This window comes from Puma concolor, chromosome D2 (assembly GCF_028749965.1).
Source record: "Puma concolor isolate L17-30 chromosome D2, mPumCon1.1.hap2, whole genome shotgun sequence".
In the NCBI taxonomy this organism is placed as follows: domain Eukaryota; kingdom Metazoa; phylum Chordata; class Mammalia; order Carnivora; family Felidae; genus Puma; species Puma concolor.
In genome coordinates this window covers 8,781,664-8,800,245 of record NC_141677.1, presented here as the reverse complement: position 1 = coordinate 8,800,245, position 18,582 = coordinate 8,781,664, and the positions used below count along the sequence as shown (strand labels likewise).

The 18,582-nt window shown below is 40.2% G+C and overlaps 1 protein-coding gene across 1 annotated transcript in view; it reads right to left on the bottom strand.

The window, feature by feature from the left end:
* The window catches only part of LOC112851549 (uncharacterized), a 30,252-nt gene extending 14,075 nt beyond the window's left edge, over positions 1 to 16,177 (bottom strand). Inside the window, 4 exon segments of the mRNA XM_025915056.2 lie at positions 1,413 to 1,508; positions 1,958 to 2,084; positions 13,786 to 13,848; positions 16,090 to 16,177. Coding sequence (XP_025770841.2) covers positions 1,413 to 1,508; positions 1,958 to 2,084; positions 13,786 to 13,848; positions 16,090 to 16,167 — 364 coding nt within the window. The 5' untranslated portion in view covers positions 16,168 to 16,177.
* Positions 16,178 to 18,582: the final 2,405 nt, after the last annotated feature.

The following is an 18,582-nucleotide window of genomic DNA, read 5'->3' as shown; positions in this document are numbered from 1 at the left end:
TGTGGTTCATTTTCCTGAATGCTTCTGGATGGTTTGTGAGCAGAGAGAGAAAAAAGGCTGACGTTACATATTCTTCAAAACGTTCATTTTGTTTTTGAAAACTGTCTTAACTTGGCTACAGGACGCCACATTCTCTGTTTCTACCTTCTCCCCAAACTGCTTTTCTCTCTTCACTGAGCTTTCTCATTTTAATGACTTCTGAAAGCTGGTAGCCCAGGGGACAGTCTTCAGACCTCTCAGATCTGTTCATTGGTACCTCTAAGGAGAGGCTGTCTGGTCCCTTAGGCTCAGACACTAAATTTAAAAACTTTAAGTACTACCATAAATTGATAGTTTCCAAATAAATCATCTCCAACCTGGGGTCTCCCCTAAACTACCTCTGCTCAAACAGTCGCTTACTTACTCCCAGGTAAACCTGGACAGTTTATAATCACCTGAAACTTGGTATGTGCAGTCTAAACTCCTATGACTTCTAAACTGCTTCTCCCCAATCTCCCCCCATCTTGGCAACCGGTACCCATTCATCCAATTGCTCTGGATGAAATCCTTGGAGTTGCTGACTCCTTTCTTTCTCTCACATTCCTCATCCAACTCACAGCACATCTTATAGGTCCCACCTTCAAACCATAACCAGAAGCCAACCATGGCTACTCTTCTCCGCCACTCCCAACCGGGGGTAACCTATCCCCCCTCCTCAGAGACTGCAGTACTGTCCTGCTGGTCTCCCTTTCATCCCTCTGCCCCAGTAGTATTTTCTTTGCCCAGTGGCCAGAGAGAAAAGTTAAAAGAAAAATAGGCATATGTTGCTTAGTAGGTAAAATCCTACCAATGGCTTTTCATTTGACTCAGTATAAAATCAGTCTTTATCATGGCCTGAACGGCCCTATGTAATTTGAGCTCCGTTACCTCCACAATGTCAACTCTTACCACTCTCTGCTCACTCATTCCCCCTAGTCCACAGTGACACGTGTGTGTCCTCAAAAACACCAAGCACATTCCTGCCTCGGTGGACTGACATTTAATGTCTCCTCTGCCATCCATAATCCTCACCTCATTCCATTCAAGTTGATATCACTCAAGTGCCTTCCTGAACCTCTTTTCTCAAGTATAACATTTCATTAGTTTTCATCTTTAACTTCCTCGCTATTTTATTGGCATATTTTGCGTTTGCGTGTTACGTATGAACTGTTGTTTGTTTCTTATCTTTCTCTCCCTATCAGAATGCAGGGTCCACGAAGTGAGGAACAAATTTAGTTTGCTGAAGTATTTCTGGCACCTAAAACCTTCGTGCCACACAGTGGGTACTCAGTATTTGCTGAATGTGAAAATGAACATACAAGCAAACACCTGAGAATAAAAGGAATTCATACCATGCCATCGGGTGTCCATCCGTTTAACACATACTAACTCACCTGGGCAGCTCTGGTCTAGGGACTCTTCCTCTATAAGCCATGGCTGCTGTCCTTGTTCCAGCCTGAAGATCACGTCTGGTTTAGGGACGCAGCACCCTGTGAATGGGAAACGACATGGCAACTGGGCTAGGCCCATGGGTTTCAGGGCCTTTGAAGAACACAGAAAACGAAGCTTCAGGGGCCAAATACAATCTTTCATTGAAATAGAAAACATTCTTTTTTTTTTTTTAATGTTTTTTTATTTGGGGGGGGAGGGGGCAGAGAGAGAAGGAGACACAGAATCGAAGAAGGCTCCAGGCTGAGGTGTCAGTACAGAGCCTGACACAGACCGTGAGATCATGACCTGAGCCAAAGTCAGACGCTTAACCGACTAAATCACCCAGGAGCCCCGAAAAAGAAAACATTCTTTATGGTGTTTCAACAATCCTTCCCCTTAATACTTGAGTATCAAGCCTCCATATCACTAAATTCAACAAAGCTTCTACAGGTTTCAAATCAAGAAAGGATGTGCATACTAGCAGTCTACATGGCAAACAACCCCTTACCCACTGCGACAAGGTGGCTGTAGTTCTCCAGCATCACGTCCCTGTACAGGGTCCTCTGGGCAGGGTCCAGGTGCTGCCACTCTTCCTGGGAGAAGCCCACAGTCACATCCTCAAATGATAAGGATCCCTGAAAGAGCACATTTGTGTTCAAGTGTAAGTAATCAGAACTGGAAGGCATGGAACAGCTGTCAGAGAACCGTTAGGGAGTTCGCCATTCACAGGCAATTAGAAAATGTGTTATGGCATGTCTACTTGTGCACTTGACTGAAAAGGTCCTCACCGTTGTGCTAAGTTACCGGGGTCGTGGTACGTGCCTACGTGCCATAAAGACCTCTCCTACTCTGAGAATCTAAAGACCAATAACACCACGTCACTGTCCTCAAGGAGCACATAATATGACAAACACACATAAACGTGTAAGCATGTAACTGCGATGAGATGTTACTACAGGAAAAAGATGCACGATGTAGATGGAGGTTACAGAGGGGAGAAAAGTTCTACTCCTGCTACTGGGGTGGGTTTCACTGATAACAGAGTATCATTCATGAAACTCGGGCAACAGCATCACCACGTATATGTCCAAAATATGTAGTGAAAGCAGTAACAATGAACACACAGGGGAGTACTGTTGGGACTCTGAGAAGATAAAGAGCTATAGTGGTATTCAGGGAACGTGGTACGAGCAATTCTGGACGTAACTCCAGTAGAATAGGGGCATCCAAAATATTTGGTAACTCTTCTAAGAAATCTTTCTTTCATAGGATTGTCAACTTATAATGTGAATCTATATATTAAGTTTCCTCATTAGTTTTTTTCTGTCACTTTTATTGTTTTCAACTGAATACATTTGGCACGTAACATTGTGTAACTTTGATACACCTATATATTATAATGATTGCCGGCATAGCTCTATTTACCACATTATCTAATGATAATATATGGTATTACTGTCTATATTCATTTCACCGTACATTAGATTTCTCCATTCTTTTTTTTGGATTAAAATAAATGTAGGGAGGCATCTGAGTATTTTCTTCCCATAACTGAACAGACTCTTGCACAGTCCCTGGGTTATATATGACCCACTTAGGAGATGACCACTGTGGAAAATATTGCAAGAAACAGACATAAGCAGGCAGAGACAGAGACGTATCATTCCCAGGTTATCAAAACAAACAGCTAATAAATGCTCATGTCATATATTAAAAACTAGTTAACAGGGAAAAGATTAGACTATTACCCAGAAAGTTTTTAAGTATTATTGAGAATAAACAAGGAATACCCGAATAAATGAATACACTATATTCATGGATGGGATAACTCAATATTACAAAAACCTAATTTCTCCCCAAATTAGCCTATAAATCAGAACGATTGGTTAAATCCAGACAATCAGAATTAAAATCTTGGCAGATATTTCTGTGGAAGCTGACAAGTTCATTCTCAAACTTATGAAGAAACTCAAATGACCAAGAATAACCAAAGCCATCTTGGAGAACAAAATGAGTAAACTCACAATGACGTAGACAGAATTCCAAGATGACCTCCAAAGAGCCTCACACTGATATAATCTTCTCTTAAGTGGGAGAGACTTGTGTTCCTGTGATATTGTGTTCCTTGTGTTATGTTATATTCAATGACAAAACAGGTTTGGCAAGTATAATTAAGATCACTTAATCAGCTGACTCTGATCTAAATGGGAGATTGCCTTGGGTGGGCCTGACCTAATCATGTGAGTCACTTAAAGAGGGTAAAATATCGGAGACATTCTTCTACTGATCTGAAAGAAGCAGGCTACTCTGAGTTCTAGAGCTATGTAGAAATAAATTCTGCCATATATGTATGGAAGGGAACCCAGGTGACACTTACGCCCTTACGCCCAAGAGGATCTAGATAACCTATTTCCAGACTCCTTATCCACAAAAACTGTGAGATAATAAATTTGTGTTGTTCTTACCTGTAAAATTTGAGGTAATTTATTATGAAGTACAAACTGATGTACTAGTGGATATAAAGATTTATTCCAAAGTTAGAGTAATTTAACAGAGTGCACTATCAGTAAAAGAATAAACTGAAAGATCAATGGAGCTAAATTTATAATCTAGAATCTGACCCACAAACATGGACACCTGGTTTATTAAAAAAAAGAAAAAAAGGTGTTACTAATAAAGCAGTGAGAAAAGGACACTGAAAAAAAAAATTTGATTTCAATCTCACATAATGTGTGAAAATCAATTCCAGATGGACTGTAGGTTGAAATGCGATCAGTAAAACTTCCAGAATATTACACAAAAAACTATCTTCACAATCTGTAGACAAGCAAAAAAAATTTAAGCAAGACACCAAAAACACTAACCATAAAGAAAAAGAGTGAAATTAATAGGAGGACAGTAAAGTTAAGAACTTCTATTAATCAAAAGGAAATAATTTTTTAAAAAAGCAAACCAGAGAACAGGAAATTTTAGCAACATCTTGAAATGATACAGGGATTATATCCAAAATATATAAAATGCTCCTAAAATCAGTAAGGAACAACATGAACTAATGGAAAAATGGGAAAAGGACCTAACACAGTGACTTCACAAAAGAAAAGATCCATGGCCAATCAACATGAGAAAAATGCTCAACCCACACCATCAACCACTGAGTGAAAGGCTATTGGGAATAAGAACATTCACACAGTCTCCAAGTGTCCTGTGACAGATTATGAGTTTACAAAAGGAGACAAGAAAACTCTACTTTTCGAGTGGGGTATTTGGTGGTATTATTAATAATGGTACAGTCATACCTTACAAGTATACAATAAATGAGCCTAATAAAAATACACAATCTGACTCTAATCATGAGGAAAAACAGATCCGTCGAACCAGACATGGGGGGGCACTCCACAGACCTGCTTCTCGACATGGCTGCCCACAGCCAGGCATCATCCCCAGACCTTCGGACTTAACTGGTATGAAGCATAGTCTGGGTCCAGGAATATTCGAAGAGTTTCAGATGATTCTAAAGCATTAAGTTCAAGAATAACTACTCAGCAAGACATGTGACCAGGACTTAAAAAATAAAAATCTATCATATGAAAGAATATAAGGGTATGATCTTTAACTGGATCCTAAACCCACTAAAGTTTAAAGGACACTTTGGGTACAAATAGGGATATCACAGACAAAGAAAGTATGTGGGGAAAATGCTTCTATCTTTTTAACTTTGAAAATATAAAAGCTGAAGTAAAATACTTAGACATGAAGTCATAACAAAAAATGAACAAAACCTACATAAAGAAAGCTGTGAAAACACTCCTTTAAAAAGCTATTAGAAGAAACTGAAAGCTAGCCCATGTTCTCACATAAGAAATCTTAGCATCAAAAAGATTTTGATTCGTAACATTAATAGGGCAATTTAATGCAGTCTCAAAAAAATACCATCAAGCTTCTAAGTGGGCATAAAACAAGTTGGTTATATATTTAATTGGAAGAAAAGCAAAGTAGGCCAAGAAAAACATGAGAAAAGAGCAATGAGGAGGAATTAATCTACCAGACAGTACCAGATATAAACATAAAGCTGCCATAATTAAAATAACGTGGTACAAGACACATAAATAAAAAAAGGGATCAATGGAAAGAGACTCAAATGCATCTGGAATTTAGTAAATGATAAAGACAATATCATAGAGTAGGAAAAAGAACCTTTCATTAACACTGATAAGATAACTTGGAGCACCTGAGTGGCTCAGTTGGCGAGTGACCAACTTCAGCTCAGGTCATGATCTCACGGTTTGTGAGTTCGAGCCCTGCATGGGGCTCTGTGCGGATGGCTCAGGGCCTGGAGCCTGTTTCAGATTCTGTGTCTCCCTCTCTCTCTGCCCTTCCCCCCACTCACCCTCTGTCTCTGTCTCTCAAAAAATAAATAAACGGTAAAAAAAATTTTCTTAGACAGTGATAAGATAACTTAATAGGATAAGAAAGATAAATGGGATCCTTTCTCATCTATACATCAAGAAAACTGCAAACGGATTGGTCAAGGTTAATGTAAAAGACTCCGTAAGGTATAGAAGAAAACATGGGTGAGTTCCCCAATAACTTAAGAAAGAATAACATTTTCCTAACCGTGACTAAAAATCCTGATGCAATTAAAATAACAAATTTGACCAAAAAAATTAAAAAACAAGCAAAGAAAACCCTCTGCAGAGTTAAATAAAGTTAAAAACAAAATCAAAAGTAAACAAAAATGACAACTCAGAGGTAAGTATTCACAACTTAGGTGACAAAGAAAGGGTTAATATCCCTATATAATGAGCTGCTTAAAAGGAAAAAAGCAACTGCCCCATGAAATATGGACAAGAACTGAGAAGAGAAAACTCACAGGAAGAGAAACACTAATGGCACTAACTAAACCTTATAAAATCAAGCTCACCCTTTAAAAAGAAAAGTGAAAATAAAAATTATACCGAACCATTTCACTCCTATCGGACTGGCAGAAATCCAAAAGAATAACAGCATATATACTTAATTTAATTTGCTGTTGACATAAAAGCATCCTGATATCCTGCTGTTGACAATGTAAAATGATTAACCACTAAGAAGTGGAATATGGCAATAGTTAGCTAAATTACAGATGAATTTACCACTTAACGCAGAAATCCCACTTCTGGGAACCAACCACAGGGCAAGCTAGCCAAAGAAAGAAAAGACATAGGCACAAGGCTACATCACTATTTATATTTACAAAAGACTAGAAACCACCCAAACACTGATTAATAAAAAACTGGTTGAATGTGTTGTGATAGACTCACACCATGGAGTGGTGCGGAGCGACTGGAAAAAGAACTGGGGAATATCTCCGTATAGTGCTACAGAGTGAACTCCATAATATATTATTAAGTGACAAAAAGTTTAAGTGAGAAAATCAAGTATAATATGCGACCCACAAAGACCTACACATGGGTCTGCTTAATTAAAAATAACAAAATGAGAATCACTGTATTGTACAAGTAAAATTAACATAACACTGTATGTTAATTAACTGGAATTCAAATGAAAACTTGGGGCACCTGAGTGGCTCAGTTGGTTGCCTGCCTGATTCTGGATTTCGGCTCAGGTCAAGATCCCAGGTTGTGGGAGCGAACCCAACATCAGGCTCTGCACTGAATGTGGAGCCTGCTTGAGATTCCCTCCTCTCTCTCCCTCTGCCCTGTTCATGTGCGCTCTAAAATAAAAAAAAAAAAAAAATCTTTTAATTAAAAAAAAAAACTTAAAACAAAATGGTCACCCTCAAAAGGTAAGGGAAGGAACAAGAAACAGGATGGAGGGGACAGAGATAGAAGCCAGACTGATTTCTGAATATGCTGTGTATTATATGTATAGTTCATCTTCAGAAAACTGTGTTTTTTATACTTAAACAAAAATAATTATCAAAATGAAAACAAAACCCTAAAACAAATAGCAAATGAAACAAATGAATCTAATTGTGTCTCAATTTGATGGTACACCTCAGTGAGAAAATATCTGCTGAATTTAAGGGATAGGAATGTGACTACATATCACAATGGGAATATACCCGAAGGATAAAAGAACTGCAGAAAACAAACAAAAACAAAAAACGTAAAAAAAAACCCAAAAACCCAACAAATAAAAACAAAAACCTTGAAAAAAGAGATTCACAAATCTGCCTACATCAAAATACAACATTTCCACGTGACCAACAATACCGTAAAGTTAAAGATAGAACAAACCCTGGAGAAGATAGTTACAACGAATAAAAACAAAGATTACTATACAAAACTCATAAAGGATATTTATAAATTAGTAAGAAACACAAGAACGAAATCAAGAGAAAAATATGTAAAAATATACAAAATATATAAGCCAACGTTTCACAGAAGAAAACTGAAAGACACAATCTGATAAAATAATCAGAGAAATACAAATCACAATGAGGCTTTCATTATCCATCAGACTGGCCATAATTTTTTAATTTTTTAAACATGTTTATTTATTTTTGAGAGAGAGAGAGAGAGAGAGAGAGCGCGCGCGCGCAGGGGAAGGGCAAGAGAGAGAGGAAAACACAGAATCCGAAGCAGGCTCCAGGCTCTGAGCTGTCGGCACAGAGCCCCACACAGGGCTGGAACTCACAACCTGTAAGACTATGACTGGAGCTGCAGTCAGAAGCCCAACCAACTGAGCCATTCAGGTGCCCCAAGCAATACTTTTTAAATAACAATAACAACCATCAATAAGGAGGTAAAGAACTCTGTGCTATCCTATAAGCTGGCAGTGAGCCGTATGGTTACTTAGGAGACCAATCAGGCAGTACCAAGTGACAGTGCAAGTCCTTTCCTTTCATGGTCCAACAATACTAATCATGTGAGTAGGCTCTGGTGTGCTTGAAATGCTTGCTCTTATTCGGGGAGAGAAAACGTAAAATATGTGCACTGGAGAATTATACATAAAAATGAAAAATGAAAATGGCATGCCTTAAAGAAACGGACAACTAAAATGTATGGTGTCATAACAACATTAGAAAGAATTAAGTATTAATCAACTTGGATAGATCTTAAATGCAATATTAAATTTTAAACACAGAGCTGAGGTAACGTACACATCAAATGAGATACAGCCTTCAGAATTCTAAAAATCATATACAACAAAAATATATATTCCTTCATGATACATACATACGGTTGTCTCCCTACACAAATGGAATGACAAATCAATGTACATACACAAATAGAAGTGAACAGTGAGTCAGGGATGAAAAGCCAGGAGTGGTAGGATGATTAATGGCCCCAGAGATATTCACATCTAATCCCTGGAACCTGTGAACATTCCTGTACATGGCTAAAGGGGCTTTGCATATTCGATTAAGGTAAGAATCCTGAAAAGAGATTTTCCTGGATTATCCAGATCTTGCCTGCAGCATAATGACAGGTGTCCTAACAAGCTGGCAGAGACTGGACTACAGACGGGAAGGCGACGTGAAGACAAAAAGGCAGTGATTGACGTAATGTGCTTTGAAAATGGAGGAAGATGCCACAAGAGCCCCCGCCCCCCACCCCGCCAAAAAAGCAAGGAAACAGATTCTCCCCTCAGAGCCTCCAGAAGATACCTGTTCTGCCACTGCCTTGACCTTAGCCCCGTCAGAGTCATTTCAGACGTCAGACTTCCAGATCTGTAAGAGGACAAATCTGTGTCGGCTCCAGCCACTACCTCCGAGGTAATTTGTTACAGCTCTAGCAGGAAATTAATGTAATAGGAAACATGGTCTGCCAAGTCAAGATTCCACGAGGGAAATCTCACTGACAGGAGGAAGGGGCTTGTGTGGAGTCACAGGAGCCAGCAGTAGGGACCGCACAAGAGCACAGGCACAGAGGTCGAGCAACTCGTGCCCTGCAAACGATCCCCGAAGCGGGTCTGGGTCAGGAAGGTAAGAGCGGGGAACCGCCCGGGGTCCATCCCTCCACAGAAACATCAGAACAATGGCAACAACCATCAGAATGAATTTTATCAGACCTCCGGAAAAGAGGCAAAGGTTGACAACCACCTACCGAAGGACGGATACAGAAGGCAGCTGAAACCTGGTAGGAGACCCGTGTGGCTTTGACTTAGCCTTGCTCCACCTCAGCCTCGCAGGGGGCCCTCGTGGGCCAGAGCCGCCACAGCAAAGAACGCAAACTGGGCGGCTGTCCTCACAGAAAGTTACGGTCGCAGTGCCGAGGCTAGACTCCAAGACTATGGTGCTGGCAAGGTGGTTCCTTCTGTGAGGGAAGAAGCCGGTCAAGGCTTCTTCCGTGGGCTTGCAGGCGACCGCCTCCCTGTGTCTCATCATCTTCCCTCTGTACGCAACTCTGGGTCCAAATCTCCCTTTGATGAGGACACCAGTCATACCATATTAGGGCCCACCCTAATGATGTCACTTTAACTTGATTACCTTGGTAAAGATCCTACCTCCAGATAAGGTCACATTCTAAGGTATCGGGGGTTAGGGCTCCAACACATGAATTTTCGGGAGACACAATTCAACCCACGAACTGGCTCAGCAACAGTCTTGGAAGATGAAATCCCACATTCTTGGTGTGGATTCCTGGTGCTGGAGAGAATAGAACAGAGCTGGTTCTCAAACAATGGGGACTGTCTGTTTTGACCTGTCTAGTGGAGACGTGAAAAGACTAAGGCAAAATACTCATATAACTCTCGCACATCACAGGATACGGGGAGGGCACCTACTGAAAACATTTGAAGGCAAATGAACCAGCTGCTGCCACCAGGGGCAAAAGATAACGCGTGGGGCGAACAAGACATGCCAAAAAAGTCTGGCGAGAAACGCTGGGGAGTGGAATAGCTTGAGACTGAAAAGCTTCCACATGTTCCTGGAAATCTAGAAGACACACATATTCAGGACAGGGTGCATGTTCAGAAAAGACCCAATAAAGCCCCAGGCTCTCACCTCTGGTGGCCATCAGCTCTGCGCCAACAGGAAGTGAGTGCGAGGGAAGAGTTGTCAACGGCCTGGTCTCGTGCCGGTGGTGGTGGTGGTGGTGGTGGTGGTGGTGGTGGTGGTGGTATAACCCAACACACCTAGACCCCAGCAGCAAGGACTCAGAGATTTTTGGTTTTGTTGGCCCCAGGCATTTAAGAAAATCTCTAGTTCACCACTGGGGGACACCTGGGTGGCTCAGTAGGTTAAGTGTCCAACTTGGGGTCAGGTCGTGATCTCGCGGTTCATGAGTTTGAGCCCCGCATCAGGCTCTGTGCTGATAGCTCAAAGCCTGGAGCCTGCTTTGGATTCTGTGTCTCCCTCTCTCCCTCTGCCCTTCCCCCACTTGCATGTGTGCGCACTCTCTTTCTCAAAAATAAATAAAAACATTAAAAAAATTTTTAATTACTAGTTCACCATTGGTAAATGGAATACACTTCTGTAATGAAATAGAGCAAATACAGTCTTTACAAAAAAGTCTTTCTTTCCAGAAATTCATTACACAACAACAAAACTGCACCTTACCTAACAGTAACAAGCCTAAGGGGTGTGGGAGAAAAAAAATAGTCTCTTCAACTAATGACACTGGAACCGGATATCCACAGGCAAATGAATGAAAATGGACCCCTCCCTCATATTATACACAAAAATTATCTCAAAACAGATCAAAGACCTACATGTAAGAGCTAAAAACTATAACTCTTAGAAGAAAACAGGAGCGAATCTTCATGATCTTAGACTTGACATGGATTCTTAGACAAGACATCAATGGCAAATTCAATAAAGAAAAAGAGAAACCAGATTTTACCAAATTATAACCTTTTGTGAATCAAAGGACATGCCATCAAGAGAATGAAAAGACAACTCACAGAATGAGAAATATTTGAAAATCATACATCTGATAAAAGTCTAGTACCCAATGCGGCACCTGGGTGGCTCAGTCGGTTGAGCATCCGACTTCAGCTCAGGTCATGATCTCGTGGTTTGTGAGTTCGAGCCCCGCATCAGGCTCTCTGCTGACAGCTCAGAGCCTGGAGCCTGCTTCGGATTCTGTGTCTCCCTCTCTTTCTGCCCCTCCCTGACTAGTTCTCTGTCTCTCAAAAAATAAAATAAAAACATTTTTAAAAAACTAGTACCCAAAATACTAACAAAAAATCCAATTTAAAAAATGAACCAAGGATTTGAGGGGCGCCTGGATGGTTCAGTCGGTTGAGCATCTGACTTTGGCTGATGTCACGATCTCACGGTTTGTGGGTTCCAGCCCCACGTCAGACTTTGCACTGACAGTGCAGACCTGATTCACATTCTGTCTCTCCCTCTCTCTGCCCTTCCCCCACTCTCACATAATCACTCTCTCTCAAAAATAAACATTAAAAGAATAATGCAGAAAAAAATAAAAATAAAGGGTGCCAGGAGTAATAATAATAATAAAAATGGGCCAAGGATTTGAACAGACATGCATGCAAAGCAGATATCCAAATACCAAACAAGCACATGAAAAGGTACTCATTAGTCATTAGGGAAAAGCAAATCAAAACCACAATGAGATATTACTTCATACCCACTAGGATGGCTAACATAAAAAGACAACAAGCGTTGTCAACAACGAGGAGAAACGAACTTGCATACATTGCTGGTGGAAATGTGAAATTGTGCAGCCACTGTGAAAAAGTCTGGCGGTTCCTCAGTAAGGTGAGAATACAACTAACATATGGTCCTGCATTATCACTTCTGAGTAAACACCCAGAAGAACTAAAGACACGTATTCAAGCAAAACTTGCACATGAAATATTCAGAGCAGCACTATTCACAATAGTGGAAAGGCAGAAAAAGACCCAATGTCTATTAACCAATAAGTGGATAAACAAAATGTGGTCCATCTATGCAATGGAATATTATTCACCAATAAAAAGGAATGAAGTCTTGGTAAAAAGGCACAAACATTCAGCTATAAAATGAAGAAGGCTTGATGATCTAATGTGTAACATGGGGACTAGAGCTGGTATCCCTGTATTGTACAATTAAAATTTGCTATGCCAGTGATACCTGGGTGGCTCAGGCAGTTAAGCCTCCGAATTCAACTCAGGTCATGATCTCACTGTTCGTGGGTTCGAGCCCTACATAGGGCTCTGTGCTGACAGCTCAGAGCCTGGAGCCTGCTTCAGATTCTGTGTCTCCCTCTCTCTCTGCCCCTCCCCTACTCAAACTCTGTCTCCTCTCTCTCTCTCTCTCTCTCAAAAATAAACATTAAAAAAATTGTTTTTAATAATAAAACATTAAAAAGAAAGTTGCTATGTGAAGAAACGAAGAACTACGTGAGGTAACGGACATGTTTGCTAACTAGACGGGAGGAGTCCTTTCACAATGTATACAAATATCAAAATCATCATGATGTACACTTTAAATGTCTTAGAGTTTTGTCAAATACACCTTAATAAAGTTGGATAAGAAAATGAAGTCTGTAACATCCTACAATACGAACAAACTTTTAAAGCATTCTGCTAAGTGAAGGAAGAATGACGTACAAAAATACGTATCATTTGACTGTATTTATATAAAAGACCCAGAAGAGGCAAGTCTACAGCAACAGAATGTATTTTACTGGTTGCCAGGGACTGAGAATTCCAGAGTAACTTTAAGGACACACCATCCATTTAGCCTACAGGAGCTCTAGGTTTTATCAAGGAAAAACAAAAACAAAAATAAATCAAGATCATCGGAAAGCTGTCTACGTGGCTTCAGTAACATTGTCTCCTAAAAAACCTAATTAACTGGGCTCTGCTCTGCTCTTTGTCTTTTGCTTCCACTGAAAGATAATTACAGGCATTCTGGTTGCCACCAGAAGGTTGTTTATCATCTACATAAAAGAAACAAAAGTTGTTTTATTCACCTCTCAATGCCAGAAAGTCTTTAGGCTCCAAATGGAGTCAGATTGCTTGGTGCATGATCAATGTAACAGTCTTTTTTTTTTTTTTTGGTCATGGCTAAAGGTCAGAAATAATTGCAACTTAAGTTTGCTAACCATCTAATTTCATTTGAACTGTGTGTGTGTGTGTGTGTGTGTGTGTGTCTCGTCAACTTTGCCCTATTGATCTGTTACTCCAATGCTACTGGTCTATAGACCTCAACATCACCTGCAATCCTGTTCAAAATGAAAATTTTCGGGTCCCATTCTATGGTTTAATAAACTTTCCAGTTTTGATCTGATGTGCACTAAAGTTTGAGAACCATTGTGTCATGCTGATTCCCTCAGGTTCATTTTATCTATTTCTACTTTTCATTTAAAATACAGGAGTCGTTACCCTCATAAAATTCATTTTAAAACAAAGCATAAAATGACTTCAACAACAACTCACATAGGATTTCTTCATAATTTGCTGGTCTTTCTTGGAAAAATGTTGAAATCTCTGAAAGTATAGCTGGGATAGAAAAACAGGAATGAAGTCATTAAAGATACAGATTGCTTTGCAGTTCCTGGATTTGCCTTCTTAAAAAGCCGCCAACATCACCAGGATAAAATGCCTCTCTATAGGCATTTTATACCCTTTTCACCTTGGAGAAGGGGCAGGAAAGGACATAAGATAAAGCACCCACATGTCCACATGTGACTGTGATTTGGCCATGCAAAGCTTGGGTGTGCAATTTTTCACTGGGTGAATGGAACTCTTGTCTACTGATATTTTACAATATTGATATTTTAAAATAGTTTAAAATAATAACCCCTTTATTCTACTTCAAAGAAGTTTTAAAAATCAGAAAATTGGTTAAACAAATGACAATATGCTAAATGAAGGAACACTACACCTTCAGCAAAGGTTTTAAAATAAAAGTTGTTACATGTATATTTCCTTGTTTACTCCCCAAATTAGAGAACTCAACCAAAGCTGTGAAAAAAAAAGGACGGAGGCACTTTCAGGTAAGGGTACTTTTTAATTGTTTTTCTAAAATAGATGTACACTCTGAAATGGCTGTCTTTTAAGAAATGTGTTTCCACAGTGATGATGTGGTCAGCACTGGCCTGGGTGTGGGGAGATTCAAGATCTACTTTGGGCTCTGCCCCTAACACAAAACCAGGGAAATTCACTTACACCCTCAGCACCAATTTTTCCTCACCTTTTAGGAAGAAAAATAAACTCTTCTTGTACTGCTATCCTATAAAGAACTCATCCGCACACCTTTAAATGTCAGATTCATCATGTGAAAGACAGCTCGGAATCTGGGAAGAGTGAGTGAAAAATAAAGAGAGTGGGGGATGAGCTGGGATTGGTGAGACAAGACTGACTCAGATCTGGTTTTAAGGCCCCTTCCTGCATGTCCTTGGAGCGCCTCCAATGAAGCCTAACTGTCCTCCATTGGTGCAACCCAGATGCCTCTCTTCTGAAACCTGGTCCAGACTTCCCTTCATTAGGCAGCCCTGAAGGATTCTGAAGGTGGCAACATTCTCAAATCTCACTCATTCTGAACAGGCTGTGCAAACCTAGAATCTGCTCCTCTCTGGGAACTACACTGCCTCTGCTCAAAAACTCAGTCAAATCATGGAATGGTTCTCTCCAGGTAAGATTCTGTTCCCAGAGACTCTTCCTTACTTGACAAAACGTGCTTCATTCAAAGGTAGATGAGAAATGCACCTAAGGGGCAAATTCTTTTTAACTGAATTGCCACCCAGGCCCACAGTTCAACTGTATTTGTTGTTCCATGGAATCTCTCAGGTCAGACCTTCAATAAACTCAAATCAAGGCTTCTGAGAACAGTTACAGACCTAACTCAGAAACAATTATCCTGTCTATCAGAGGCTCTGAAGACATCTAGAAATCCCTCAAACAGAACTGCCATGGTAAGATTCAATCGTTCAAATTGTTTCTTCACATGCCAAATTACTTCTGCAAAGCGTTGTGCAGGATGCAGTGCTGGCTTTTATAACCAAGATAGTAAATTGCAAAGACCATGACATTTGGAGAAACAACTAAAATTGTCTTCTAGTTTATCTGCTAATGTTGTGACTTCGGGCATATAACTTTCCTCTCGGTCTCAGTTTTCCAATTTGTTACAGCAGGGAGAGCTATACCCACCTAACTGAGCATAAAGTAACGAATAAGAAGTCTGTTAACAGTCACTAACATTTACTGCTAGGCCTCTGAACAACTCCAGGAGGCAGGTGTTATGAATACCTTCAGTTTTACAGACGTAAAGTCTCAGGTAGGTTATTTTTCCCAGATGACTCTTTTATACCCGGTGCTGCCCTGCATCAAAACACCCGCTTAACCCGGGCCCCCTCTCTCTGCGGCTGAGCGCACCCACCACGCATGCGCACCGGACGCTCCTCCCGCGGCCGCACAAGCCACGCCCCGGGATCCACGCGGAATGTGCATCTTCCCCGGGGTACCTGGTCCCCGCATCCCCGCATCCCCGCATCCCACGCCGGCCCCTCCCCCTAACACAAACTCTCCGGTCCCGGAGTCCCTCCACCCGGCAGAAGCCTCCCCCACCCAGTCTCTCGGGTACAACAGCCGAGGGTCCCGCCGGAGTTCCCGGGCCTCTTCCCCACGCTAGGCACCAACGCTCCCTGGAGCCGCTCAGGGATCCTTTGGGAGCTCTCCAACCCTCTGGCCTCGCCAACCCTCCCACTTGGGCCGCACCAGCTCCCAGAGCGGCAAGCAGACCTGCAGGATCGTGGAGGTTCCGCACCGTCTCTCACCGTAAGCGGGAGAACCTGGAAGGGCCTGCGAAGTTCTGCCCATGCGCAGAAGGAGCCGCAGAAGACCCGTTCCCATGACCACGCGCGGCGGACTCTCAAACTTCCGGACTCCATTTCCCACAAGTCCGCTCGCTAAGGACCTGGAGAATTTTGAAAACGTTGATGTTTCTTTAGCAATTCAGAGATTGTGGCAGGTGGTTGTCACTTCTGTATGCAGCCCTGTATTTTTTCAGTACCTCAGAGAAAAAGTCTTAAAGCCTTTTGAACACCAAGCTACCAAAGGAGGCAAAAATGTAAATCGATGTATGTTATTAACATAAATAGGAAAGTTACCTTGAATAGTAGAAAGCCAAACGAATTAAATACTAGGAAATGCTAGCAATGAAATAAAAATAATAGTAAAAAATATATAAAATAATACCATTTCTCTCAGCAGTGAGGAAGATAAGCGCTGGACCCTTCAAGTATCAAATAAAAATAAATCCAGACTTCGGTAAGGAGAAACTTATTTCAAAAAGACTATTGCAATAGGAACAATGCTCTGACTTCAATCTGAAAGCATCTCAAAATTGAATAGAAAAAAGGGGCAACTGGCTGTCTCAGTTGGGGGAGCATGTGACTCTTGATCTCAGGGTTGTGAGTTCAAGCCAAATGTTGGGTGTAGAGATTACTTAAATAAGGAAATAAACTTTAGAAAAAGGTTTTTCTTTTATAGGGAGGATGGAAAACGCTCAGCAGAAATTTTTGAGAGAAAACTGGGCAAGTGAGTTGGGGAGGTGAACAAAAAGCACGATGGGGTAGTCTGACATGAAATGTTCCCACTGTGGTCAGCCAACCTTGGGATGAGCTGTTCAGGGTGCATGTTCAGGGAGCTGTTCAGGCTCAGACCTGGGACAAAACAAAATTCAGGGCTTGTGAAGGGAAGAGAGGCCTGACCAAAGTTTAGTCAAGCTAAGTCAGTGTAGACCTGACCTATAAGAAATTCTAAAAGGCCTTCTTTAGCCTGAAAAGGAAGGGCACTAGACATTAGACAGTAACTTGAAGCCATATTAAGAAATAAGGAATACCAGTAAAGATAACTACACAGGTAAATATAAAAACCAGTATCACTGTATTTTGTGTTAGTAACTCCTCTTTTTATTTCTCATGTAAGGTAAAAGACAAATACACCGACAATAAATGTCAAACAATACCAAGAAACACATAAATTACCTAAACTCAAGAATAGAAAATCTCAACAGATCCATAACAGACAGAGGTTAAATCAGTAATGAAAAACCCCTCAACAAAGAAAAGCCTAGGATCAGATGGCTTTACTCATAAATTCAACCAAATATTTAAAAGGATAATTAACATCAATCTTTCCAAACTCTTCCATAAAATAGTGGAGAGAACATTTCATTCATTATTATGCCAGCATTCTCCTTATTAAGAAGAGACAACAAACAACAACAAAAAAGACATCACAAAGAAAAACTACAGATGAAAATTATTAGTATAGTTATAAAAATCCTTAATAAAATACTAGCAAATAGCCCTAGTATATGAATTAGGTTAATTTTTAAGATACGAGATCAATACTGAAAAATCACTTGTGTTTCTGTACAGCAGCAATGGAAAAGGAAATTAAGAAATTCCATTTCCAATAGCATACAAAAGAGTAAAACACTAGGAACAATCTTAAGAAAGAGATAAAGAAATTGTAGGTTGAAATCTGCAAAACATTGTTGCAAGAATTGAAGTAGACTGAAATAAATGGAAAGACATTCCATGTTCATGCTATGGAAGACTTAATGTTCTTAAGATGGCAATATTACTCAAAGCCATATACAGGTTCAATGCAATCGCTATCAAAATTCCAACAGCCATTTTACAGAAATGAAAAAACCAATTCTCAAATTCATAAAGAAATAAGCATCTTGAATAGCAAAGCAATGTTGAAAAAGAACAAAGTTGGATGACTCACACTTTGTGATTTATAAACTTACTACACAACTACATAAAAGAGAACAGTGTGGTGCTGCTTTAAGGATAGGTATATAGAAAAATAAATAGAATTGAGGGCCTAGATATAACTACACACATCCATGGTCAATTGATTTTTGACAGTATGTATTAGCACATAAAGACATAGATCAATGTCTTTAACTGTCTTTAGAACAGATTCAGAAACCCACACAAATACAGTCAACCTGTTTTTGACAAAAGGGCAAAAGCAATTTAATGAAGAAAAGATGATTTTTCAACAAATAATGCTAGGACAAACATGCAAAACAAATGAATCTAGACATAGAATTTACACTTTTCACAAAAATTAACTCAAAGTGGATCATAGACCTAAATGCAAAATCGCAAACTAAGAAACTTCTAGAAGATAACAGGTGAAAATCTAAGAGACCTCAGGTTTGGTGATATATTTTTATATACACTACAAAACAATCCATGAAACAAAATGGAT